Source organism: Podarcis erhardii, assembly GCF_964252035.2.
Source record: "Podarcis erhardii genome assembly, chromosome: 8".
Classification (NCBI taxonomy): domain Eukaryota; kingdom Metazoa; phylum Chordata; class Lepidosauria; order Squamata; family Lacertidae; genus Podarcis; species Podarcis erhardii.
Window position 1 is genome coordinate 36,683 of NC_138499.1, and position 26,573 is coordinate 63,255.

The 26,573-nt window shown below is 50.9% G+C and overlaps 2 protein-coding genes across 6 annotated transcripts in view; one reads left to right on the forward strand and one right to left on the reverse strand.

The window, feature by feature from the left end:
• Positions 1 to 3,368: 3,368 nt before the first annotated feature.
• On the reverse strand, positions 3,369 to 25,547 carry FAM83H (family with sequence similarity 83 member H). 3 transcript variants are annotated; one of them, XM_081875031.1, is made up of 5 exons: positions 25,392 to 25,547; positions 12,008 to 12,483; positions 8,596 to 8,760; positions 7,496 to 7,620; positions 3,369 to 6,523 (listed from the first exon to the last, which is right to left on the reverse strand). In XM_081875031.1, exons 2-5 carry the CDS (start codon positions 12,464 to 12,466, stop codon positions 3,910 to 3,912), a joined length of 3,363 nt encoding a protein of 1,120 aa, XP_081731157.1. In that variant the 5' UTR covers positions 12,467 to 12,483; positions 25,392 to 25,547; the 3' UTR covers positions 3,369 to 3,909. The 3 variants fall into 3 exon arrangements, with proteins under 3 accessions (XP_081731157.1, XP_081731158.1, XP_081731156.1); XM_081875032.1 differs by lacking the exon at positions 25,392 to 25,547 and adding an exon at positions 20,147 to 20,165; XM_081875030.1 differs by lacking the exon at positions 25,392 to 25,547 and having other exon boundaries at positions 12,008 to 13,502.
• Positions 24,717 to 26,573, forward strand: part of IQANK1 (IQ motif and ankyrin repeat containing 1) — a 29,877-nt gene continuing 28,020 nt past the window's right edge. For 2 of the 3 annotated variants that reach the window (XR_014159824.1, XM_081875043.1), the window contains exon 1: positions 24,718 to 24,739. The gene's annotated coding sequence lies outside the window, so the exon portion shown is untranslated. Of the gene's footprint in view, positions 24,740 to 26,573 lie in introns of all 3 variants that reach the window. The other variant, XM_081875045.1, reaches the window with a different exon arrangement.

Genomic DNA, 26,573 nt, shown 5'->3' on the forward strand with positions numbered 1-26,573 from the left:
TCCTTGCCATTTGTCTAAGTAAATACTTGTTGAATTGGATGGCGCTGTGGCTGGTTTTGAATCCCCCAACTGCTTCTCACCCCGGTCCCAGGCACCACTTAAGCCCCAGGACAATGTCCTTGAGGAGGACTGGAAATTTTGCCATGAGCAGAAGACACATTTGCCACAACTCTTCTTCCTTTGAATGCCTCCTTGATTTCATTCTCCATATTCTGATTTCTTATAGTTGGACATGAAATGCTAACTGTTGAAGTGGAGACAAATATCTATTGAATCCTGTCTTATGCATTTGGGGTGGGCACCACTGGCACCTCCTTAGAAGTCAGTGTGAGGCTAGCCAAGGTCTCAGAGGAGCTTACTTGCAGCTTGGATGCAGTGGTGGGGTGGGCAGTCATGAGTGAAAAGCTCATTTGTTCAGGGTGGATATCAGTGGCTCTCACTGGAGTGCCAGAGAAACATGCACTAGGTGGCCTTTGCAGGTGGAGACCCTTTCCCAGCAATGCAGCCTCCCACCCTCCCATTTCACCTAGCCAGGGGCCAGGGAGCCTGTGGCCCTCCAGATGTTGCTGAACTACGGTCCTCATCATCCCTGGCCAGACAGACTGGGGCTGATGGGAGCTAGAATGCTCTGGAGGACAGGACTTGAACCAATGGCTTCAAGTTACAAGAAAGGAGATCATGACTAAGTATTCGGAAAAACGCTCTGACAGTAAGAGCTGTTCGATAGTGGAACAGTCACCCTCTCCTTCCTTGGAGGTTTTTAAGCAGAGGTTGGATGGCTATCTGTCATGGATGCTTCAGCTGAGATTCCTGCATTACAGGGGTTGGACTAGATGACCCTTGGATCCCTTCCAATTCTATGAAGAATCAAACCATGCCTGCAGGACGACAGCCATCCCCATACCTATTCCTGAGCCACACAACTCTTCCCATTACTTGATCCCAAAAGACAACTCAAGCTTCAGAGCCCTTTTTCTCCTGTTACTGCAATCTAAATATATGACAGACTCCAGAATTGTATGTACATTTGCATAGTTTATTCCAGTCACAGAACTTATTATTGCTTTTAGTGCAGAATGTCAACCCTCCTGATACAGTATTTCTGTGCCCCCTCCCCTCTGCTGTGGCTTTGGCTGGGTGGCCTCTGCCTGTCACCTCCAGTTGCCAGTCCTGTGGGCCCTGCTCCAAAAGTAGCTTCTACATTTCAGTGGACAGCTGAATGATACCCAGTTGGCATTTTAAGCAACTTACTCTATTTCAATTGATGCAACAAACAGAGATGGGCAAACTGTGCTTCAGGACTAGCAGAGGCTTGTGGCTCTGCACATGAAGCCAAAGGGTCACGCAGGACACTCCACAGGCTTGGGCCTGTCTGCAGTCATTCATGGTCCCCTCTGCTCTTCAGTGCAATATTCCCAGCCTTCTGGGAATCATCTACTTTGATTCTTTCGTTTCTTCACTTCTCAAGACATTCACAACCCAAACCAACTAGCACCTGGCACAAGGCAATGATGTCCAGAAGAGACAGAGAACCCTGCAGCTGAATCAGAGCAAGGGGGGGAGACCCTTCAGTCCAGCACTGGGTTCCTTTCAGAGGCCCAGCAGATGCTCCTGGGAAGCCCACAAGCAGAACAGGAGCAGAACAGCCTCTCCCTGTGGCGACTGGTGTTCTTGGAGGCGGGACACGGCCCTCCTGACTGGCAGTCACCTTACTCTCCTCCATGAATTTGTAAGTTCATACAATCGAAACCATGAGAAATGCTCCAGCCTGGTGGCTGCCCATGCTTGTGGGTAGCATCCCCCTCACCCTGAGATTTGGGGAGAGGCCCCTTATGTTTGGGGAAGCAGTAATGGAGTGACAGCTCCCAAAAGGGACATGGCAATGCTGCTTTGCATGCTTCCATGGAAGTACTGCTGTGCTTCCTCGCCAAGAGAACCTGTCTTTCAAAGGCAGCATGCAGAGAGGCAGCGCAAGGAGGAAAGGGAGGGACACCAGGCTCTCCCCGTTGGCTGCCAGCTTCTGACAACCTGCGTGGGTTTTGCTCTCGCCCTGAAAACCATCCTCATAAAGCAGTGGTGGTTTACATGCCTATTGGTTTAATTCCAGGGGCATAAATAGTTGCCTCTTTTAAATGCTCCTGGTCCAGCATGTGTGAGCAATGGTTGTCATGAGACCCTCACTGCTGCACGGGAGGTGGGATTCCTGGCCAAGACCTGGCTTGAGTCCCCTTGCTGGCAATCCTTCCTGCAGGGTGGGCAACTTGAACCACAGCCATTAAACATGGTTTGTGTGTCTGCTCCCCTTGCCGGCTGCTTCTGTCCGTGGCCTGATTTGCCGCCTCTCCTCTTTCTGCAAAGCCTTTCCTGGTCTAACGGGAGGCACCAGGGACCTTCGCTGCCCTGGGGCATCCCTCTTCCACTCAGCCGCAGTTCCTGCCCCAGGTGGGCCAGACGCATCTTGGCTGCTGCAGTTCGGAATGGAGGTCAAAGGAGTGAATGCTCCTCCCAGGGAAAGGGTTCCCTGCACATAGACAACGATCATTTCAGGAAGACTAAGCCAGCAAGCCATTTTCTATGTGGAAGGAAGAACATTTACTTATGAAGGAGCATTCTATCACATGAACCCCGCCTGCAGTCTGAAATGGAGCAGCCCACTTGAGTCTGCGCACCTCCAGACTCATGGGAGCAATTCATGCCGTAAATTCAGGTTTGCACAATTAAAATGATTCAAACCCCTCTCTGTCCCCCCAGCACCACTTAAAAGAAAAAGCAGCCTTTGAGCAATTATGAAAGTGATAGGGAAACCCACTGAAAAGTGTGGGGGGGAGGTGAATGAATGACGAGCAGCAAGATGTCTAAACCAACCAAGATGGATGCTCATTGTCGTATAACTTCCCAGCAAGCAAATGAGAACAAATGCCCAATGAAGGCTGGATGCAGCCTTGTCTCCTGTGCAGGAGCTTTGTGGAAGCAAGTCAGGATGGAGGATGCTCAATAAATAGGGTGCCTGGGGGAACCCTGAGTGACAATGGAGGGTATAAGGATTGGGGCGGGAGGGGAAGTGTCAGAAGAAGGGTGGTGCAGAAGCAGCTACCTATGTGACGCAAAAGCCCCCGTCCTCCGGCAGAACTGCCGTCTCCTCTTCCTATCCACACCCTGCCCAGCAGGGTTGCTTCTTCCTTCCTGCCAGTGCCTGGAGGAAGCCTCATCTGCCTTGCAATGGCGACATGTGCAGTGGTGGAAGTCAGCACCCAGCCAGCTCTACCAGCCTAAGTCTCAGCCTACCCTGCAATTGCAAATGCTGCTGTTTACACAGATCCCCTTGGCACCCCCAGCCCCTCAAGTGCTTTATCCACTCACACACACACACACACACACACACACACACAGAGAGAGAGAGAGAGAGAGAGAGAGTGTATAGAAACAATCTCTCTGAGAAAGATCTGGTTAAGTGGTGGGTCCCCAGCGCTGGTCAAGTAGGCATCTTCTGGTGCTGCAAAGGCCGCTGTAGACTGGCCAGTGATGCTTTCGCTGAGGTTGGCACTAAGCCAGAGAAAGGCTGGATCTTAACCCAAAAAGCAGCTTGGCACCCGCCAACTCCTGACACTGAAGCAGAAAGTTTGTCACAGAAAGCTGCTTTGACAGATGGTTACAGAACTCCATGTCAGCTGGGCTCCCCCTCCCCCCGACAGAGTTTGGTTTGAAGCAGCGCCTTCTGGTGCCCCTTTTGTCCCCCCCCCTCCAGCGGCCCAGAGCCCCCCTGCCACCAGCCCAGCCACCCGCTCAACCCCTTCCACAGCTGGGGGGGGGGTCAACACAGCTGTTCTGACAGGAGGGCTTCCCACCAGCATTTGTCCCAGGCAAAGCGGTTCTGGACCAGAGAGGTGAAGGTGAGCAGCAACATCAGAGTCACTTTTTTGTTTTGAATGTGCCCAGGAGCTTGGGCATGAATTTGCCCACCTTCTTGTCTTTGGCATCGGGCTCACCTTCCTCTTCGCCATGCTCATCCTTCTTGCAGAAGACCTCAAACCGGCTGTAAACCCGCTTCTCCTTCCTCATGCTCTCCATCCTTTTCAGGAGGGAGTCCCTGTCCTCTGAAGGGTCCCTCTGCAGATTCCGCCTGTGGCTGCCAAAGCTCTCTGACCGGAGGATCCCGGTGCTTCTCTCCTCAGCTCTGTGGTCCAGGCTGGTGGCCGACTTGGACAGCTCTGGGTTGCTGGAGCTCGGCAGCTGCCTGGCCAGCTCCGCCCGGTTCTTCTGGCTGTTAGCAGAAATCTGCTCAAGAATGACCTTTGTGTCATCCCGGAGGTTGCTGCTGTAGAGGACATTGGATGTGGATGAGGGAAACCGATGTTGAGGGGACTGGCTGCCTTTGGGGACAAGGGGGGAAGGAGCCGGCTTTGGAGACTTCTCTTCCTCTATCGCCTCCTGGAAGTCACCTTTGGACAGTCGCTTGAGGCCTCCTGCACTCGGCTTCTCTGGCTTCCAGCTCTCAGGGGTGGCATCTTCTTCTGGCTTCTTCTCCCCTTTGGGGTTCAGCAGCTGCTTTAGCCTGAGAGATCCTTTCCTGAAAAACTCCCGTGGGCTCTGCTCCTGCTTACCGCCGTCTTCCTCTGGCTTATTGAGGGAGCTGTTGGAGCCGTGAGCCTTGGAGGGAACTTCCACAGTCTGGGCTTGTTCTGCTTTCTTGAATTCTGTCTCGGGCAGATTCTGAGCTTCCCCTTTGAAGCAAAGCTTCTCCTTCCTTTCTGCAAGAGCTCGTTTCTGAGTTTCTCCAACAAATATGAGGTTCTCCTCTGGAAGACTGGGCTTGTTCTCTATTGGGTAGAACCGAGAAGCGAGCTTGTCCGTTTTACTGCTCATCTGTGCAATGGGATCCTTGCCAAGCACGTCAGTGAGCTGGCCGGCTGAGGTGGACTCTCCAAATGCCCTATCTGACTCCAAGTGCAACTTGTAGCTGCCGAGAGACTCTTTGGAGTCTGACACGTGGCTCTCCAAGATCTTGTACTGCACCGACTTGGTGCATTTCCTCTCTGCATTCTGGGACTCTTCCTGCAGGAAAGAGGACATGGCCTTTGTGTGACTGACGGTCGTACTTTCTGAGTCTTTGCCCACTGTCTTATACTTCTCAAGTAGCTCAGCTACTTTGGAGGCGGTGGTGGTCTTGACTGTCTCGCTGTCCTTCGTCACCTCGCTGGATGTCTGCTCTTTTTGAATCACCTGGACTTTCTCAGTCGACGTGTTCTGCTGGTCCAATTTGGCAGCACTAAAAATTAGGGACGACCTGAGTCGTGAGCTCCTCTGAATCAAGGGGTTGATCCTGCTCCTGAAGGGATCCTGCTTCACCAAAGAGGCCTCCTCAGCTGGCCTCTCAGCTCCTGAAAGTGGCAGTGGGGCTTTGAAAGAGGGGAGGAGGTCACTGGGGAAGCGTGGGAGGGGCTCTGTGGGGCCAAGCACCTCGTTGTAGGCCTCTGACTCCATGGGCGTCGGGAGACCCTCCTCTCCTGGGTCAGACTGGCACCCACTCAGGTAGGAGGAAATTCTCCAGTTGCGCAGGCCAGCTCGGTTCTCTTGCACTTTCTTGCCTTGATCTGAATCCTGGTCTTGGTCCTGCAGGAACAGCCTTTGTTCCAGGCTCTGCTTCTGGGTTGGGGACGTCTGGCACATGAACTTTTGCCCCATGTTCTGTGTCCGGAATGAGGGCAGCCCAAGAGGGCCATTGCCAGCCACATTCACTTGGTCAGAGCCATGCCTCACTTCCTTGGAGGAATTGGAAGGCACGTAGTCCAGCCGCAGAGGGTAGCCCTCCTGGGGGAAACCGGATTCTACTTCTGGGCACCGGAAGCCGTCGGCGTAATCCTCCGCTTCGTTGAACCCGGGCCTGCCTCCCCTTATTCTCTCAAAGAGCCCCTGGGGCCTGCTGGCACCATGGGGATGCTCAAACTGATACTGGTAGAACTGGTCTTTCTGAAAATGGCTGGACTGAATTTTAAAATCATCCAAATTGTTCATGAACATCTGCCTGGAAAACTGCTTTGAAGAAGCAAAGTTCTCAAAGGTGCCTTCTGCAAAGCTGTGCCTTTTGAAGGAGTCCATCTCCAGCTGCTTCGAGCGGAGAAAGCCCCGCATGGGGTCCAGCTGGGAGTTCTCCATCTCCACCTTCTTGGAATACATCCGCATCGCTGACCCTTCCAAGGTGTGGCGCAGCATGTCGTCTCTTCTGAAGGAGGACAGGAAGTACCTGTCTGGGTCAACCCTGTCCATCAGCGGCGAGAAAAGGTTGTCTTCCCGGGGGAAGAGCAGGGGGTGCTTCTTGGGGAAGAGGGGCAGGTTGCTGCCGTAGGGTGCCATGCCAAAGGGTGCCATGAAGCTCTCTGGCGCCTTCATCAGGACATTGGCAGGAGGAACCAGCGGGTCTGACTGGGCAAAGAGGATGCGGAACTCCTCGTCAAAGCTGGCCACCAACTCTCCCTGGAAGATGTGAGCGATGCTCCGGTGGATCTTCTCAAACGACCACATGAAGCTGTGGAGAAGCAGGCAAGAGATGGGCACGTTACTGCTGCGAGTGGCCACTCTGCCTCACAGGGCAGGCGCGAGATGCCTCCTCCTCCTCCCTGTACCCACAGGATACTGTGGGCACCACTCCCAGAGGGTGACATCCCCTTTGTGGAACTCCTTCCCCAGAGATATCAGGTGCCAGGTTAAAATCACTCTGCCTGTGCCTTCAATGGCCTGGAATTGGGGAGAGGGCTCCTTATTGCTGCCGTTTCCCTTTAATATCTTGCTGGTTGCCTCTAGTTCCAGAGGGCCTTGAGCAGTGCCTGCTTCTTAGCAGAATAATGTCTACTTGTTAGTGATGTTGTATTAATGCTGAAATCCCTTTGGATGGTCTTTCAAATTAAAAGGCAGAATATAACTATTCCACATAAGAACGTACAAAGCCAGAGCCTTATAGTTTAAGGAGAATTACAGTCTGGACGGGTTGTTTGTGCGAGTCACATCCAAGCCCAAGGCCTCACAATGAGAACTGGAGTCCTGGAACAGCAAAAGGCAGACCTACTTCTGCTATTTCTCTTATGAACCCCCCATCCTCCATAAGGTCTCTGTGGGAGCTGGACAGGGCCCCCCACTACTGTGACCCAAAGAGCTCTGGCCCAGCAAGGGGAATGGGAAATGCCTGACTCCTGCTCTGCCTTGAGAGATTCTGCCTGGACATCCAAAGTTTGCTGCAAGGCCCAGTTGCTCCAAGAGTGGATGGATTTCTGCTTGCCCTCCTGATTTAGGATCCTGGCCAGCTTCCCCACCCATGGCTGGCCCTCTCCATCCCAAGGCTCCTTCTCTGGGGCAGCTGGGTGGCCATTTGCACTTCCTTCTCCCTCCTAAGGCTCATCACAGCCCTCAATTGCCCAGGCGGCCGTCTCAGCTGAAGTCTGTTGCAGCAGGAAGGAGTCAAGCCACCTGTGGCCTCTCCCCTGCTCACCTGCCCTCCACTCACCTGTAACTCCCGCTCAGCACCACCATGCAATCCACCAGCAGGAACTTCTCCTTCACATGCCCCTTGAAGGACTTCCCGGTGCGACAGTAGTAGGTGGGGCCAGAAACTGTTCTCACCCGGAGGAACTGCAAGGCAAGAGAGGTATCAGGCAGAAAAATCCCCAAGGAAGCCACTGCTCCCCCCAACCCAGGCCGTTTAGCTGCAGGCTCCCAAGAGGCAGAGTTGGAAGGGATCCCTGGGGTCATCTAATCCAACCCACTGCAATGCCGGAATCAATGCAGGAGGGGTGTGCGTGCGTTGCTGCATGGTTTCCTCCACTCTCTCATAGAGCTTCTACCCAGTGAAGCTGAATGTTGGAAGATTCAGGACAAAAAGAAGTCTTTCTTCCTGCAGAGCACTGTTAAAACCCTGGATAGTGACAGCCTCCAACCTAGATGGCTTTAAACAAGGAACGGACAAACTCCTGGAGGAGGAGAGGGCAATTGATGCCTCCTGGCTGTCGCATGAAAGATGGAACAAACTGTTTCTTGCTGCTCCAAAGGTCAGGACCTGAACGGATGGATTCAAACCAACAGGAAGGGAGACTCCAACTAAACCTTATGAAGAACTTTTTGACAGCAGAACGGATTCCCTCAGAAGGTGGTGGACTCTTCTTCCTTGGCGGTTTTTAAGCAGAGGTTGTGTGGCCACCTGTGATTTCAGCTGAGATTCCTGCATTGCAGGGGCTGGACTGGATGACCCTCCGGGTCCTTCTATCTCTGCAGCTCAACCATTCTATGATTCTAGAGCCACAACAGCTCAGCTTGGCCTCCAGAGCTGGAAGCAGCAATGCTTCTGAATGCCAGTTGCTGGAGACCCCAGGAAGGGAGTGTGGCTGTGCTCAGGTCTCACTTGTGGTCAACCACTGTGAGAACAGGATGCTGGACCCAATGGGCTCCCCTGGGCCTGATCCAACAGCCAGGCTCTCCTGGTGTTCTCAGAGCTGCCTGCACTGTTTGGGGTGCTTGGGTTTTGGGGTACCAAAGGGGCGCAAAATTGCACCCTGTGTCCTAGTGCCACATTGCCCCATGGGAGCCCCTGCCCCCTCCTGCTGTGCTTACTTCCATGTAGTTGAGGTTGACTCTGCACTTGGCTGCCATGTCCAGGAAGAGCTGGGAATTCATCTCATCCAGCAGGATGTACACAGGAACCCTGCGGGCTGCAGCATCAAGCACTTCGCCCAGCAGGTCCACATCAGTGAATATGTCCATCACTATGGCAACCACCTGGAGGGAAGGCAAAAGGGCAGGTTAACACCTCACAGGACTCTCTTTCCATCTTGGGAAGCCAGAGGACTGACTTCCTGGGAGCAGCCTCAGGTGCCCTGGCAGGGCTCAGCCCCTCTCTCCCGCACCTGCCCTTTGAAGGAGCTGCCAGCCCTTGGTCTCCCATTCCCTGGCCAGAGCCAGAGCTCACAGGAAGCAGTGTAAATAAAAGTCCAGTCACCCTACGAGGGCCTTCTCTGCTGGGCCCCTGGGGTGTAGAAGGCTTCGTTTTTGGAAATCTCAATAGCAAAACCTTAATAACAAAAGAAGGATCTACTGATAATAAGCAGTCTATACATGGAAGCAATGAATAACTGATGAGATTCAACAGTAGCCCCAAAGCTGACAGCTTTGTGTATAGCAGCCTGCCCCCCCCCCCCCGCCAAAAACCCCATTTATACCTAGACTGAAAAGGCCAGGAAGTTCCCCTCACAGTTCTCATATATAATCACATTCCTATCTTGCTCTTCCTTCCAAAGAAGCCCAGGGCAGCAAGCAAGAAATGATAGCAAATAAACATCTCTCAAAAACAATTGCAGGCTTGGAAGAATCTGCATGTGAAAGGCTTGTTGAAAGGAGGAGATCTTTGGTAGGTGCTGAAAAGGAGCCTGTCTTGGTCTCCAAGTTGAAGGAATTCCAAGGGCTGGGGAGCCACCACAGCAAAGGCCCGACTTCTGCATTGTGTGGAACTGACCTCCGGACAAGACAGAATCTGCACCAGAATCTGCACCTGGGACGTGGCAGACAGTCTAATCCGTAGGAGGGCTCCTGGGGTGGGTGGGGGAGGCAGGCAGGCAGGAAGGAAGAGGGACCCCCCCCAACAGCACATCCCTCTAGATCAGCACCACCTCCCGGTGGCCCCTAACTAACAAGCCCAGCTTTACTATTACTATTATTATGATGATTAGATTTCTTACCTTCCATTCATCACTTGGTCCCAGGGTGGGTTACAACAATATAAAAATGCAATGTTAACATCAGTTGAAACCATTTACAATGGATCCTTTCCTGTAGCTAGCTAGCCAGCCCCATATCTTCCTTTACCTCTGAAGCCCTTGCTTAGCACCCTCCAAATATCTGGAATTCCTGTGTACATGTTCCGTCTCTCTCCTTTGTAGCCTCAAGCAGTAAAACCCCTTCCTGTATTTCTGCTTTGCCAGAAGGCTGTCATTTTGCAAATCTTCCCTTGTGGAGTCTTCCCTCAGCCTCCCCTCCCCTCCCCTTGGGAGTCTTCTGGGCAGCTGCCGCTGCCACCCCGGTCTCTGAGCTGCCCCCCCACCCCCAAGAGAGGTGCCTCCTCACACTGCCCTATAGGGGCCTGGGAAGCGCCCCCTGGCCAGCCCCAGAGGCAGCATGCGCCTGGGGAGCTTGTAGCCAGGGCTGCTGAAACAAACAGCTGTGCAAGCCTTTGGGAGGCAGAGACAAGAGAGGGCATCAGAGGAGGGAGGGAAGGAAAGAGGGACAGAGACCAGTGTTGCCTGCGGCACCCCTGCCCATCCTTCAAGGCACCCCAGGGTGCCACGGCACACTGGTTGAAAACCACTGTGGTAAGTGCATCTGTGCCCTGCTGGGCATGAGCAGACTTTGGGCGGGAGGATCTGATCTGCTTACTACTAGAAGACAAGATGGCGGTGGGGGAGAGTCAGCCTGGGAAATCTCAGGTGCAACAGATCTCACAACTTTTTCCAGAGGGAGGCTTTGTTGTTGTTGTTAATTTCCAGTGGCTACCAGGGTCAGAAACCTCTGAATGCCGCCTGCTAAGGAGCACAGCAAGGAGTGCTACTGCTGCTGCTTTTTCCTCTGCTTAATGGACATGATAGGACAGGCATGAGCAACATGTGAGTTAAGGTGGTGTCAGCTCTTCCATTACAACACTCCTCCATCACGTTCCTCCTTTATTTATTTCTTTTTATTATTTTTGCAAAAATAATAACAGGTGCATATAATAGTCTTGGAACAGATCTCTGTTCCGATCTCGAATTTCACCAATAAGCTTTAAAAAGGGAAAGTGTGAGGCTTGGGAAGCATTTTTTTTTAAACAAAATATTGTTTTTTTTATTTCCTATTACACTTTGGGGTAGATGTGTATACAAAAAGTGGAAATTGTGGCCTTTGATTAAGCATTTTTATAACTATCCAATTTGTCTCAGTGTTTGAGCTGCCTCTGAAGGGGTTGTTGTTACTCCTGTGTGTTTATTTGAGATCAGGAGTCCTCCTGAGGAGCACATAAGGGTGGGAGTCCACTCATTTAGTTAGGACAGAACGAAGCAAGTTCCATGGAGCCTTAAGGTGGAGGGAGACAATGAGTGTGGGAGGAGGGAGGCCGGATGCAAGGAGCGCAGGGGACTCCTGCAACTTCCTTTATTCAGTGCATAGAAGAGGGAACGGCTGTGCCTGGAGGGGGGCAGCTTGATGGAGCGCCCTCTCACTTGAAATCCGGCAGACACCATCCCTGCTATGTTAAAACTGTTTTATTTGAGAAAGTATTTGCACCATGAATGTTGTTCTGATGTTTTAATCTATGATGTCAATCTGTGTTTTAAATTTTGTAGACTGTATGTTTCCATTTTGAAAACTGCTTTGAGCCCCGGATTCAATGAAAAGCAGGCTATAATATTTTTAAAGTAAAAACACAAGCTTTTGGAAGTGTAGCTGATCATGCCATCTGAAATGCCCTCTTCCACCACTAAAGCATAGCAGCCCCCTCCTCCTTAGCATCTGGCCATGCGGGAAAAAGAGGGATACTCATTCAACACAGAGAACAACCCTGTGCAGCTTCGCTCAAGCAAGTTCCACTGCTCTCAGGCTCTTGGGCAAGTTACATGTCTCTGAGTCACACCACTTTGCCTTCTGTGAAATGGGCTTTGATAACTGGTTCATCACAGCAGCAAATGCCGCTAGCTTTTCCCACCGTGACCCCTGGTCTTGCTTATCACCAACTGCTGCCACGTCTGCTGCCTGGCCAGGCCCATAAAGCATTCAGTGCCCTGTCTGAACTGGGAGCCAATGCAGCTCCTTCTTAAGGACCGGCAGCAGGGACGTCATGGAGCCCCCAAAGGATCAGGGCAGAGAGCTTTCACGGCAGCAGTCATGTCAGAAACTGCTGGATGCTGCCCACCTCCCCCTTCCTTCCTTCCTCCCGCCTGTCCGCCTGCCTTTGGGCTCCTGCCAGCGTCCTTTTCCCACAGCCCCCTTCCTGATCTCTCACCTGCTGTGCCGCCCGGATCATCCTGCGCGCTTCCTCCTTGATGCTGGGGTTGTCTGGGGGTGGGGGCTGCACCAGAGTGGTCACCTCCGTCCCTCGAAACCCAAAGACCATAGGCCAGCCCAGGTCCAGCTCTGGAACGGCCAGGTCAGAGTTCATGGGCCAGTAAGTGCCAGAGGAGCCGTCCATGTCTGTGTCGTGGGGGCCGGAGTCTGTGCTGCCACCCCCGCCCTCCTGATGGGCATACTGGGGCTTCTGGATGTGCTGGGTGATGTGCTCCACCTCCGAGGGGCAGAGGAAGTCCGGGGCGCCCTCTTCGGCCAGGAAGCGGTGGTAGTTCTCCTCCCCGTCCTCGGCCAGCGTGTCCAGAGCGAGGCGGTAGTACTCCTTGTAGTGGGGTGGGAGGTAGTTGGGGTCCAGGGGGTTGTCGCCCTGCGAAGAGCTCTGAGACCGGCGAGCCATGGCGACAGATGGGGGCACTGCGGAGGGAAGAGGCAGCCGTGTCACAGCAGAACAGGGCCCAGGGCGACTCACAAAACGTGCCACCGTCCTCTCCCTCTTAGGGTGGGATCCTAAGAGCAGGACAAAGAATTCTGAAATGGGTCCGTATCTGATTTTTAGGTAACTATAATTTTGGCATAATTCCATGAGACAGATATTTTACTCACAGAAAGGATGACCCTCAGTCCCCTAATCAATGACTTAGCTACTGTTTCTACACACTGTTTGCAAAACTCAACAGGGAGTGCATCCGGCCACAACTACGTCCCCGTTCAGCTCCCTGGCAATTCATTTATGCTATTTTTAAGATCTGTATCCTAATTTTCTTCATAAAATAAACTCAAAGAGGCTTATGAAAGCCACAAAGTACATAAATGCATAAATGCCATAGTACATAAAATACACAAATACATAGAAGCCATAAATGCACCTTATGCATACCAATACACGGAGTTCCAAATTACTAAAATAATTTTCATTCCTAAGTACCAAGAGCAAGATATAAATATTCAGTATAAAATGGGGATACAGCTTGATGGGAGCATTGCAGGAAGTTGGACTGGATGACCCCTGGGGGTCCCGCCCAACCCTAATGTTCTGTGATTTTATTATTCTATCCTGGATGGTATGGAGAAAGAGGAGGGCAGAGAGCACGTCTCCCTCCCTCTCCTAATCCAGCACCCAGCAGGATCACCCATGACGGAACCTCCCAGCAGGGGGGAGGCAGCTTCCTCCAATGTAGCCGGCCCAGGGGGGGCAGAGGGGCAGGCCCAGGCCCAGGTCTCGCCTGACACAGGGGCTCTTCCTGACTATTGTGCATATAAGCAAAACCACACAAAGCCGGAATGGTCCTCCATGGGAGGTAGAAGAAGCTCTGCAACGGAACTTGAGTCGAGCATGGATATTAAAGCATTTTAGATCTTAAAAGGAAAATAATAGATATGAAAAAATATATGAATGACAATGCAAAAATAATTGATGAGAAACTTGATAGAATGGGAAGCAAAATTGATCAAAATGCCAAAATTATTGTGGAACTATCAAGCCTGATGAATGATTTGGTAACAAAAAAGTGGAATTAACAAAAATAGTCCAAGACCTTAAATGCAAATCCCAAAATCTATAAGAGGCAGCTAAGAGGACCCAGAATGAGAGTAAGGAAGTGAAAAGGGAGTGTGACAAGATGAAAAAGAGACCGCAGAACTGAAAGAAACACAGGAAGCAGCACTGGATGCAACAGCAACATTACAGATGCAAAGGAGGGGGAGGATTTAAAAATTCAGAAGTGTCCCAGAGGAGCAGATTGAGGAGAAAATTACGAAAGAGTTGGCCAAGAGGTTAGATTTGGATGAACAGGTGACGTCTCAAGGTATAGAAAAAATATTCAGAATTAGATCAAGTGTAGCCAGAGCTAATAAGTGGCCTGGTGAGTGCCTGGTGTCCTTTACATCAATTCCCATCAGAGACAAAGTGCTGCAAATGAACAATAAAAGGAAACTGAGAATAGATGAAAGAGACATTGTCATTCTTAAGGAAAACCCTGTTAGGCTTTGGAAAAAGAGACAGCTACAAACCTCTTGCTGAAGCCCCAAATGCAAACTCTATAGTTTACAGAATTCCCAGAGGGTATCTCCTCCTTTTTTAAAGGAAAGAGACAAAGGTGCTTGATGGTGGAAGACACCAACAAATTCTGGAGTAAGTATTAGAAGGAAATGGGAGGGGGAAAACAACTAGTGGGAGGAGTGGATGACACGGATGTGGCAACGTCAACAGAAGGAAATTAAAGAGAGAGATTGGACAAAAGGAGTGATTTAAGCATCACTCAAGGGCGTTAATAAATTGTTTATATTGTGTATTTACTGTTTTTATTTCTGTGAAGTGAAGATACATTAAAGTATGAACTTAAAAGATTGCCACCAGGAATGTAAATGGACTTAATGATAAAGCCAAGAGAAACAGAGTAGAACATATCCTAACTAAACAAAAATGGGAAGTGATATGGGAAGAAATTGGGAAAAATGAAAAAGAATTATTTAATAACCCGGACAGTGAACTAATCAAACAAAATATTAAAATGCTCCAGACACAATTCTCAATGATTATTAACCAAGAGATTGAATGGAAAATCAAGTTGCTAAAACATGGAAGCTTTAAGTTTGCAAATAAACCTGGCAAACTATTAGCTTGGCAACTTAAAAAACAAAAGCAGAGTGAAAGGATCATAAACAAAATTAAAATCAGAGAAAAGAGTAACAGATGACCCAAGGAAATAAACAGAAGTTTTGTAAGTTTTTACAGAGAGCTATACAGGGAGGGAACAGACAATCATGACAAAAAAGAAGAATACCTAAAGCAGAACAACTTACCAAAAATTCTAAAGGAGAAAATCAGCCTCCTAAATTCTCCTATTACCGCATTAGAAGTTCAACAGGCAATTTAAAAAGCGAAATCAGGGAAGGTCCTGGGCCCAGATGGCCTACCCGCAAGCTATTATAAAAAGCTAGAAGAACCCCTATTCCAACCATTAAAGGATATGACGAACAACATAGTAAAAACTGCTGGAATCATGGACAGAAAGTTATATAACCCTATTTCCTAAGCAGGGAACTGATCTAACAATTGTCTCAAACTACCAGCCAATTTCCCTTTTAAACAATGATTATAAATTATTTGCTGACATACTTTCGGAAAGACTGAGAACGATTCTTAAATACAACATTCACGAAGACCAGGCCGGCTTTCTCCCTGGACATCAGATGCAAAATAACGTCAGAAATGTTATCAATGTGTTGGAATACTTAGAAATCAGAATTGACAAACCAGCAGTATTAATGCTGGTTGACACAGAGAAAGCCTTTGATAATATCTCATGGAGATTCATGAAAAGAAGGATGCAACTAATGGAGTTTGGTGAACAGTTTTGTAAAGCAATTGAGGCTATATACTCTGATCAACAGGCCAAGATTATTATCAATGGCAACATTACAGAAGACTCTGTAATAAGAAAAGGGACAGGGCAAGGGTGTCCGCTATCCCTGCTAATATTCATTCTGGTAATGGAAATGCTGAATAAAAAAATAAGGGAAGACCAAAACATAAAAGGAATAACATTAGGAGAGAAAGCATATAAACTCAAGGCGTTTGCCGATGACCTTATAATGACAGAGAACCCAAAAGAAAGTTTATTAAAGGTATTAGAAACGAATTTTGGGTAGGTAGTGGGGTTCAAATTAAACAGTTCTAAAACAAAGCTCTTGGTCAAGAATCAAACTAAACAGGAAAGAGATGATCGATGATCTAGAACAAGCATGACCAAAGTCCGGCCCACCGGTTGACTCAATCCGACCCCCATAACTTAGGGGTAAAATCAAAAAGAAAAAAAAAGGAAAAAGGAAAAGAAAAAGAAAAAGAAAAAGAAAAAGCTCAGCAACTTTGGTTGGCCTTCATGCATGTTCACTTCATCAAATCTGGCCCTCTTTGGGAAAAGTTTGAGCACCCCTGATCCAGAAAATGTCTCGAACTTGAAGATCTGCAAAAAGAAAAAATATTTGGGAATATGGATCTTGGCAAAAAATAATAACCTATTTCAAGATAACTACACTAAGACCTGGATGGAGATAAAAAAAAAATCTAGAAATACAGAGCTGATTAAATTTATCTTTCTGGGGGAAAATATCCACCATTAAAATGAATGTTTTACCAAAAATGCTTTTCTTATTTCAGACGATTCCTGTGATTGGGGAAACAGGCAACGAGACATCTCAAGATATATCTAGCAGGGGAAAAACCCCAGGATTAAACACAAATTATTAATTCATTTTAAAGAAAGAGGAGGCATTCTTTAAAAATGAGAGGCACAAATACAAGATGGGTGACACCTGGCTTGAGAGCAGTACATGTGAAAAGGATCTAGGAGTCTTGGTTGACCACAGACTTGACATGAGCCAACAGTGTGACGAGGCAGCTAAAAAAGCCAATGCAATTCTGGGCTGCATCAATAGGAGTATAGCATCTAGATCAAGGGAAGTAATAGTGCCACTGTATTCTGCTCTGGTCAGACCTCACCTGGAGTACTGTGTCCAGTTCTGGGCACCACAGTTCAAGAAGGACACTGACAAACTGGAACGTGTCCAGAGGAGGGCAACCAAAATGGTCAAAGGCCTGGAAACGATGCCTTATGAAGAACGGCTAAGGGAGCTGGGCATGTTTAGCCTGGAGAAGAGGAGGTTAAGGGGTGATATGATAGCCATGTTCAAATATATAAAAGGATGTCACATAGAGGAGGGAGAAAGGTTGTTTTCTGCTGCTCCAGAGAAGCGGACACGGAGCAATGGTTCCAAACTACAAGAAAAAAGATTCCACCTAAACATTAGGAAGAACTTCCTGACAGTAAGAGCTGTTCGACAGTGGAATTTGCTGCCAAGGAGTGTGGTGGAGTCTCCTTCTTTGGAGGTCTTTAAGCAGAGGCTTGACAACCATATGTCAGGAGTGCTCTGATGGTGTTTCCTGCTTGGCAGGGGGTTGGACTCGATGGCCCTTGTGGTCTCTTCCAACTCTATGATTCTATGATTCTATGATCTTCCCGGCCCACCCGCACCTGCCACCTCCAAGCGTCTTACCAGCAAAACACAGACCTTCTAGATATGGAAGGGCATGACAATCACTATGGCTGGCATGCCTACTTAGGCTACGATATGGTCAAGGTACACACAAAAATTTTAAAACCACATTATAAGGAAACCCCTATATATGATTTGGGCAAAATACAACGGTCTGCTCAAACCTAAAAATCCATGTGGATATTGCCCCAGAAGCACTGGCAGTGAAGAAAAAAAATATGAAAGGGAATTGGCCAACATATAAAGCATTGTTAAAAGAAGAAAATCAGTTGAAATTTTAAAAAAATCAAAGAAATCAGGGCACACCTGTCAGGTTGGTTACAATATCACCAACTTCATGAGATATTTAAACTCAACAAAAGAAATGGCTTTGAGACAGAACCCTCCAGATTGGAAAAAGAACTGAAGCTCTCTCCAAAATGGACCGACTCCTTCTTGACTGGGAAGTCAAGGAAGAGGAGGCAAAATCAGTAATGGTTAAATGGGCTCAAGACTTTAGTCACAACATCCCTATGGATGCCTGGGAAAACCTATGGAAGGTAGACATGAAGTTCACCGCATGTTACGCTTCAAAATAATATTTTATGAAGATGCAATTCTGATGGTACTTAACGCCACTAAAACTATCTAAAATGTATAAAAATACCTCGAGTAAATGTTGGAGATGTGGGGAAGTGGAAGATTCAATGCTACATATGTGGTGGAACTGTAAGAATATAAAGGAATTTTGGGATGTCATTTACAACAAGCTCAAAAAGATGCTTAAGGTTTCCTTTATAAAAAAAACCTGGAGGCTTTCCTCCTGGGGATACTAGGCACAGATATACCTAAAAAAGCAAAGGAAATATTCTTGTATGCCACGGTAGCTGTAAGAATATTAATCGCCACAAATTGGAAAGGAGAAATTGTTTCGAAAATTAAGGAATATTGTAATAGCATATCAATGGCAGGCCTTTGAATGACTTCTGTGGTAGGGTGGATAATGATTAAGGAAAATTAACAAAAGAAAATGAATAGTGCATTAGATCGAATAAGCGGTGGATGCATGATGGGGCGATGGGAAGTCGCTATAGATGTAAGAAGAATTCAATGTGATTTGATTTAATTACTACAATTGTTTTCTTTTTTCTGGATAAAACTTTGTTGTTTCTTTTTAACTTCAATAAAGCATAAAAAGAAGTAGTTAACGGTTTCCCACAAACACATTCTTTGACAGAGGAAGAAGAGGAAGAAGAAGAAGCAGAAGCAGCGACTGGAATGGTTCTCCCTGACCCCCCCCCCCAGTCATCCCACTCTGGAGGCCTCTGGCTGCAGCAGCCACTGGGGCAGGAGGTCTCAAGGTTGAGCTTTCTTTCCTCCTTGTTCCTAATGGAGCTCTTCCTTCCCCCTTCTTCCCTGGCAGTGAGAAGGGCGCCATTTTGTGGTCCACCTCAGGTGTTCAAATGTATTGGGCCAGCCCTGCCAGTTGGGCCATGCTGTCCCCTGTGCCCACCAGGGGAATGGGGAGGTTGCATGAGGACGACGGGAGCTCACCCCGCCGCGGGGATTCGAACCGCCGACCATGCGATCGGCAAGTCCTAGGCTCTGATTTCTGGGTGAGTGGAGTCTGTAACCTGAAGCGTCTATAGCCCGAGGTACCACTGTAGTACCACAGGGGGTGCATTCATGGTTAGGGGGCTTGCTTTTTTCTAACTAGAAGCCACACCTGTTCTGCTTGCCATCAGCTAAAGGAAGCCCCATCTCTCACGCCTGCACCACCTGACCCCTGCCAAGGGTCTCCTGCCCTATGGCTTGCCCACCTCAGCAGGAGCCCCAGGAGCCCAAAGGATGATGACTTGACTAGTGAGGTGAGGCGAGAATATGCTCCGGAGAATGTAAGAACCAGTTTTACACCCCACATTTTAAAAATCTAGTAAATAATAAGTCAAGCTGTGATATTTCAGTTACATTACTGAGCACTTTTGTCATTCACCATTGGCAGTTCTGAAATGTGAGCTACAGAAAACATTTTTTGTTTGTTTTAAAAATGCTATTCATTTAATTTGGTGAACATCTTAATTCGTATGTATTTCAACTATATGTAATAGCCTTTTTTCTATTTTGGTGTGACCTTATTCTTAGCAATTCTATATCCTTGGCCATACAGTGACCATACATATTTATTTTTTACAGAAGGTAGTTTTAATGCTTTATACACTTACAGTACCTAGGCCTATGTGTAACAGCATGTGAGGTGGCCTTGATTTAAACAGTTGACATATCTATATCTTTATTTAGTGCCAGTAACTGGTTTTTGCAGTGCCATTCAATGGTACATGGTGATATTTATCAGAGACTGACATACTGAAATATATTATCATATAATGATAATGTATTTAAGGTCAATGGCTTCTTTTTTATATGTATGCATATAGTTTTATTTAACAAGCTGTGTTTTAGTCACCAAAACAGTTACTGTGTTAGAACTATCAGAAGCACAAGATAGCCTATTACTGAATTTACTTGTATCAAACCTTAACATGCCAATTGTATTTTTTGACTTGTCCTATAACATGTACATGTTCTAATGGAAGAATAAAATATGATTTAACTACTGAGTTTCCTCATACGAAACCTTAACATGACAATTACTGGTGCCATCACCTTATTATATCATTTTCAATGCATTAAAATGAATATTCTCCTATTTTAAATGAAAATTCACTAATATTCTCATTGATTGAGAAGATTATTCTTGAGAATTTAACATCACTAAACTTGACCAACAGCCCTTTGCTCATGCACCGGCTTCCCTGGCCATGCACTGGCCAGCTGCCCCCCCCCCAAAAAAAACTCCTCCATTCCTTTCCTGTGTTCCCAGAAGCCTCTCAGACCTTGCCATCTCCAGTGCACTTGAGACTGGGAGCTCCAGGTTTTCCTCAGTGCTCAGTGTTGCTGGCACTAAATGTACACCCAGTGAGAAAGGAGGGGTGTTGGGGTGGGGACACACAAAGCGCAGCCCCTCCTGATTCTGGCTGCTCACCTTCCAGCTTGCCAAGAACAAGAGGAAACTGCTCGGCTCCAGGCTCTTGGGGGAGCCAAGCCAACTCCGAGTGTTGAAGGCAAGCTCCAGAGGTGCCCTGTGCCCACCGGAGGGGACCCACCTGGCTTTGCTGACTGGGGTCCCGCTGGCCTTTGTGCTTCAGGACGGCTTCCCTCAAGCAGAAAGTCTCCTTCCGCCCCTGGCTTGGCTACCTGCTCTGGCAAGTGATGGCCGTGCAGTGGGCTCCCTCCTGGCAGCCCCAGAGCCCGGGCTCTTGCCAGGGCCTCGTCTGCTGGGCTCTGGAGCTGCTCCTTCCTGTCCCGGCCTGTACCAGCAGGGCCTGTTGCTACGTGCTGCAGCTGCTGCGGCTGGTTCCCAGCACCACCGGGTGCTCCCTTGCGAAACTGGCTTGGCAGCTTCAGACACACCCAGCTGCATGGAAACTGAGAGAGAGGGTGGGGTGGGGGGAGGCAGCCCTTGGCTGGGCCCAAGCACAGCCAGAGAGAGGATCGCTGGAAGCCAAAGGATGGCCTCCCCTCACACCTGCCTCTAGGGGTGCGGCTGGTTGGCCTCAGCAGCTGGGGGAATCTCCTGACCCAGCAAGTCAAGCTTCTTCAGGAATACAGGCTGCCTCGGAAAGGTCAACTTGCCAGCAAATGCCACTGCCCCACAGAACACAGGCGGGCACCTGGTGGCCGGAAACCTCCCAGTCCCAGCACAGCACCGAAACGCCCCCCTCCCAGGTGAGAGTGGTCCTGTTTGCGGCTCAGGCTGGCCTTGAGCTTTTCCTCTGAAGACGAGACAGAGGCCTGGGGGAGATCAGAACATCAGACCAGTGGCCCATCTAGGCCACCATCCTGTTCTCACAGTGGCCAGCCTTCTGCCCTTGGGCTAGGGACATGGTAGGCATGGGGTGGGCAGCTGCCTCGCCATCCTTCCAGCAATACGTGTGCCAGGGCTGCGCCTGGGAGTGCGAAATTCAGCTCCCTGCTCTTCCTCCGAGGCAGGAGGCCAGGGAAGCATGTCTGCCTTGCTCTGAGCAGGGGGCTCATGGAGCAGCCCCCCCCCCCGCTGGGTGTTTTCCCCACAAACACAGCCCTGCATTTCTCTGGGTGTTACTTCCTGTGCAGCCACATGCTCTCATACCCCTCTCTTAGAAATTCCCCAAGGGGGGCGGAGCCCCACTTCCTACCAAGCAGGGGCGTGATGGGCAAAGGGGGAGTGGGATGCCTCAGGACTGCTCCAGACCTCTTACATGAGGGTCTTGGGGAAGCACCTGGTGGCCAGACAGAGACCCCCTCCCCCCGTGGGACAAGCAGACCCCTCTCCGCCTTCCTCACACACGAAATGAGCTCACCCAGCACCTCTGAAGCCAATGGCCTAAGCGGGGGTTTGCTTGGGTGCGTGCATAGAGAGGGAAGAATTATCCCAAGGCCACGTTAACCACAGAGTTTCCAGGCAGCCATGACACATATAACTTCTCCATTACTTTAGAGGCCTCCGCCTACATTCTGTGGACACATTTGAGGCTTCACATTTCAAAGGCTGGTGCAGAATTTGGCACCTTAACCACCTCAGCTTTGGGTTTAACGCAACAAGTTGCTAGCCCCCAAGGAAACGCGGGCTCTTATGAACGGGGTGCACACTTCCCTCTTGTTCTGGGGCTGAAGGGGCACAGTCTTGGTCACCCACCAGGCCACGCACACCCAGGCGCCAACTCACACTGGCTCCCCCCACCCAATGACTGAGAGCAGGCTAAGAGCAGCCTCCTGGCGGGTGGTGGGCAAGGAGAAGGGTGCCAGGCCAAGGTGGGAGCCCTTGGCAAGTTCCCAGTAACGGTCGGGTGTCCCTCCTTTCAGCTCCTGATGCAACCAAGAACCTGGACAGCAAATAAATAAAGCCACAGAGGACCCTGAAGAGGAAGCAGCGCTCACAAAAGTGGATTGCCCAGCTTCTCACAAACAGCAGATGAGGCAGCCAACCTGCCTTTGCCTCGGTCATCCTGCTCTTATAAGACAAGACAGGTTGGCTCCTCTGTGCCAATAAACAAATACAGCCACCTGGAGAGCTATAAATGGGGGGGGGCACTCCCTCATGTGTGGCTGGAGGTGGGCTGCTAGCAGGACCAGAAGGCAGCCCTGTTCTCCCTGCCTGTGATTCCCAACAACTGGCCGCCTCCTCCTCCACCCTCTTGTAAAGCCATCCAAGTTGGTGGCCAAAGCTACACCTTGCAGGAACCAATTCAATACTGCGATGCAAAAAGTACCTCCTTTCGTACGTCCTGAAATCTTCCAACATTTGGCTGCACTGGACAACTCCAAGCTCCAGTTTTAAAGCAGATGAAGACCTCTCCCTATTCACTTCCTCCCAATGCACATAATTTTATACCCCTTGTTCAAATCTATCACTACTCCCCTTTCGCTAGAAAGCCCCAAATATTGCAACCTTTCCTCCTAGAGGACTTGCTCCACCCCCACTCTTTTCTTCTAGAATAATTTTTATTAAGTTTTCAATTTTTCATTTCAAAATAAACATTTTACAAACTTCAAAATATCCAAAGACTTCTCTTCTTCTCCTTGCATGGTTCATTTTACATATCATATGTTCCTGCATATTTTACTATAACCATTGAAATCCGTTTTCCACTTTTACATAAATCAAATATTATATACACTGTTGAATTTCCCTTAATGCTGCCTGCGTTTTCAGCTTTGTAGTTATTTCCCATATATTCAATAAATGTTTTCTACTCTTCTTTAAATATATGTCCTTCTGGCTGTCCTATTCTATGTGATAAATCTGCAAGTTCTGCATATTCTATCATCTTAAGCTGCCAGTCCCCTTCAGTTGGGACCTCGCTCACTTTCCATTTTTAGGCTAACAAAACATAGGCCGCAGTTGTTGCACACATAACTAACCTTTTCTGACACCTAGGAATTTCTGTCTAGATTATTCCCTGTAAAAAGGACTCAGGTTTTTTTTGGGGGGGGGGGGAATAATGTTAAACATTTTTTCAACTCATTATAAATCACTTCCCAATATACTATTACCTTTCTACATGTCCACCACATATGAAGGAAGGTTCCCTCTCACCCCACTCTTTTCTGAACCTTTTCTAGTTCCACAATATCCAGTTCCACAAAATATCCTTTAGACTACCTCACAACACAATCCTAAAACATTATTTTCATCACACAACACATGTATGAAATACTGGTGTGGAGCATAGACAAAAAGGTGGCCAAATAGATCTGTAATACATTCTAGACTTTTTGGGTCTAAGTGTCACCTTGGTTTAAGAACAGTCTGGTTTAAGAACGATTTGGTTTACAAACTCCGCAAAACTGGAAATAGTGTCCCGGTTTGTGCACTTTACCTCGGTCTAAGAACGGAATCCGAACGGTGGAAGGGCACCGGCGGTGAGAAGCCTCATTAGGGAAAGCTCACCTTGGTTTAAGAACGGTTTTGGTTTAAGAACGGACTTCCGGAACCAATTAAGTTCATAAACTGAGGTAGCACTGTACTAGAAATTTTAACTAAAAAAGTTAAAAAACCCATAGGGGGACTCTTTTCTAATCCGGCTACACAGGAGATGGCAACTGCTATGTTGGCTCCCAAAGAAAGGGGCACAAATGCAATGGGGCAGAATGGGGCCTTCCAACCCATCAGCTCAGGTTGGCTCCAAAGTGTGCAACTTGTGCATTTTGCAGCTCTCACCAAGACAGAAGACTGGTGTTAACGTCAGGCAATGGCTCCTCTTGCGTCAATCTCCCCCTGCCCGTGATGCCCTCTGTGGAAGTCCTGCTCCAAAATGCATCTTGCAGGGGGGCGAGTGGGAGGGTCTTGGTAGCAGCCCCAATGCTCAGCCCCGTCTCTGCTCTCGCCTGGGACCACTGGGACACTTGCCATCAGACCTTGAGAGCAGGCTGCTCAGTTTGGCTTTTCTTATTCTTTTGTGATTGTTTTTCGATCATTATACCCATTTCTTGTTTCAATTCAAAAATTACAATTACACTCAGACACCACTATGGTGGGCCCTGTTCATTCAAAGTTAGCAAGAGCAAAATGACGGTTGGATGGGGGGGGGGGAGAGAAAGCAGGTGAGGGGACTTCACAGGTGCCTGCAGGGGGCAGCCCCCCCCTTCTGCCCTCCTCCTCCATCTTGGGAGACAGACCCACCATTCTCCCACTTCTCTGGCTAGAAGCTGAAGCCCAGATAAAGTGTATGTGGGCGGGGGGGGGGGGGGGCTTGTTCAGAGGAACATTGGCCTGCAAATGTTTTGGGGAGCCCTGGCAAGCAGAGGGGGGTCCGATGACCCCCAGGGCCAGCTCTGCTGCTGCTCAGCCAGGCTCTGCTGGCTTGAGGCTGGACAGGCGGGGGGGGGCGCTCCCAAGCGGGCCCACCTGCCCTCCTCCCGGGACAGCTCCTGCCCTGGAAGTGCGGAGGCCAGGAAGGAAGGAAGGAAGGAAGGAAGGAGGCAGGCAAGCAGTTCCTCCTCCTCCTCCATAGAATCGTGGTTTGAAAGGGAGCCCAAGGGTCATCCAGCTGAGCCCCCGGCCCTGCAGGACTCACAACTCCAGCATCTCGGACACGTGCCCCCCCCACCTCCGCTTCCCGAAGTGCCGCTTGACCTGAAGTCGGCGGAGAGTCCCGGCCGGGAAGCTTTGCGGCCGCTCCTGGGGAAGGGCAGGCGGGGCGGCGGCGGCGAGCTTCGCCGAAGCGCGGCCGCACCCAGCTCGCCGGGCCAAGCACCTGCCCGAGCCCGGCCCGCACCCCGCGCACAGGGCTCCGCGGTCGCCGGGCCCCGATGGGCGAACGAGCCAGCGCCGGCCTGCCCCGGCACGCCGAACGGCGGAGCCGCCGACACGTGTCGGGACAGGAGCCGGCACTCCCAGCCGTCTCTCGCGCGGACCGGGAGCCTGGCGCCCCTCCGGCCTCCGGGGACCCGTCCCCTTGCGCCGGCGGAGGAGCCCCGACAGACCCCCCCAGTCCGGGACAGGCTCCTTCCCTCGGCCTTGGCCCCTCCAGAGCACCGCCCGTCCGCCCGCCGCGGACCTCGGCCCGTCGCCCACACCGCGCGGCCGGTGGCCCCATTTCCCCGACGGCGCGAAAGAGGGGTCCCGCCGGGATCCCGGAGCCAGGCCTTGCCCGGCTGCCGCTCGGGCCGCGGCCCCACCGGGCGAGCCCCCTCGCCGGCCCGCCCCCCGCCCGGCGGCGCCTCCTCGTCGGGGGCGCCCGCCTTACCTTGCCAGGTGAGCCGGGCAGGCGCGGGTCCTCTCTCCGGCAAGCGGGCGGCGCTGCCTCTCCTCCCGCGACGCCTGACTCACCTCGGCGCAGGCGGGAGCCAAGCTCCACCCAGGGCAGCGCGGGGCGCGGAGCGAAGTTGGCCGGCCAAGTCGGCCCGAGGGGGAGAGCGAGCGAGATAAGGCGCGCCTGCCTCCCTCCCTCCGTCGCTCGCTCGCTCGCTCGCTCGGCACATTCCTGAGGCGCCGCCTCCGCCTCCTCCCGCGCCTCCGCCCTCGCCGGCCCGGCTTGCCCTGCCCTGCCCTGCCCGGCCCGCGGGGGACGGGGCTTCGTCGCGGGCCCTCCCGCCTCCGGGGACCCCTCAAGCCGGACCCCGCGGGCCGGCCAGTCCCTGAAGGGGAAATCCCCTCGCGCGCTCCTGCCCAAGTTAGGCTGTCCTACAGGGAAAGTATTCCCACGTAGAAAAACGCGTGTCGGGCTCCGGTGGGGCGTCTCAGGGCGAGATCACCCACGTCGTGGGGAGCCATCAATCCTGAGGCTCGGCGAGACTGCTTGGCTCGGAGGAGGAGCGTTTGCGAGGCGGGGGTGGGCTCGATGACCCTTGGGATCCCTTCCAACTCTGCAATTCCGGAAGCGAGGGTTCGCGGCCCGTTTCCCGTGCCCAGCGTCCCATTCCATGAATCCGTACAAAAGAGACTTCTCTTGTTCCCCGCGCAAAACCCTTTTCGATTTGCCATACATTTTTTATTGATTAAAGATCTCTGATGCCGGCGAGGGGCTGGCTCGGCGGCACGTGGGCAGACGCCTTCCCGGGCCCGGCCGGTGCTCCCAGCAGGGCTCCCGGCCAAGCCGCGCCTCCCGGGGCAACGCGCTTTCCGGGGCTGCCGGGCTGACCCGCTCGGGCTCCGGGACTCACCCACCTGGCCAGCCCCGCCCCGCCCCGGGCAGCAGGAGGCGCCCTCGCGCCGGACAGCCCCCCGGCCCGGAGTCCCGCCGCGCAGCCCTGCCGGGTCTCCGGCCGGGCGGATGGGAAGGGCCGCGAGAAGGCGCCTGCCTCGAAAAGGGCTGCCGCCGCCCCCCCCCCGGGGCACCAGCGCGCCCCCGCCGCGCAGCCCCCAAGCTGCCTCCGCCCCGCCCCGCTTGGCTCGACGGATTGCAATGCCCGGCCAGGCAGCGAGGCCG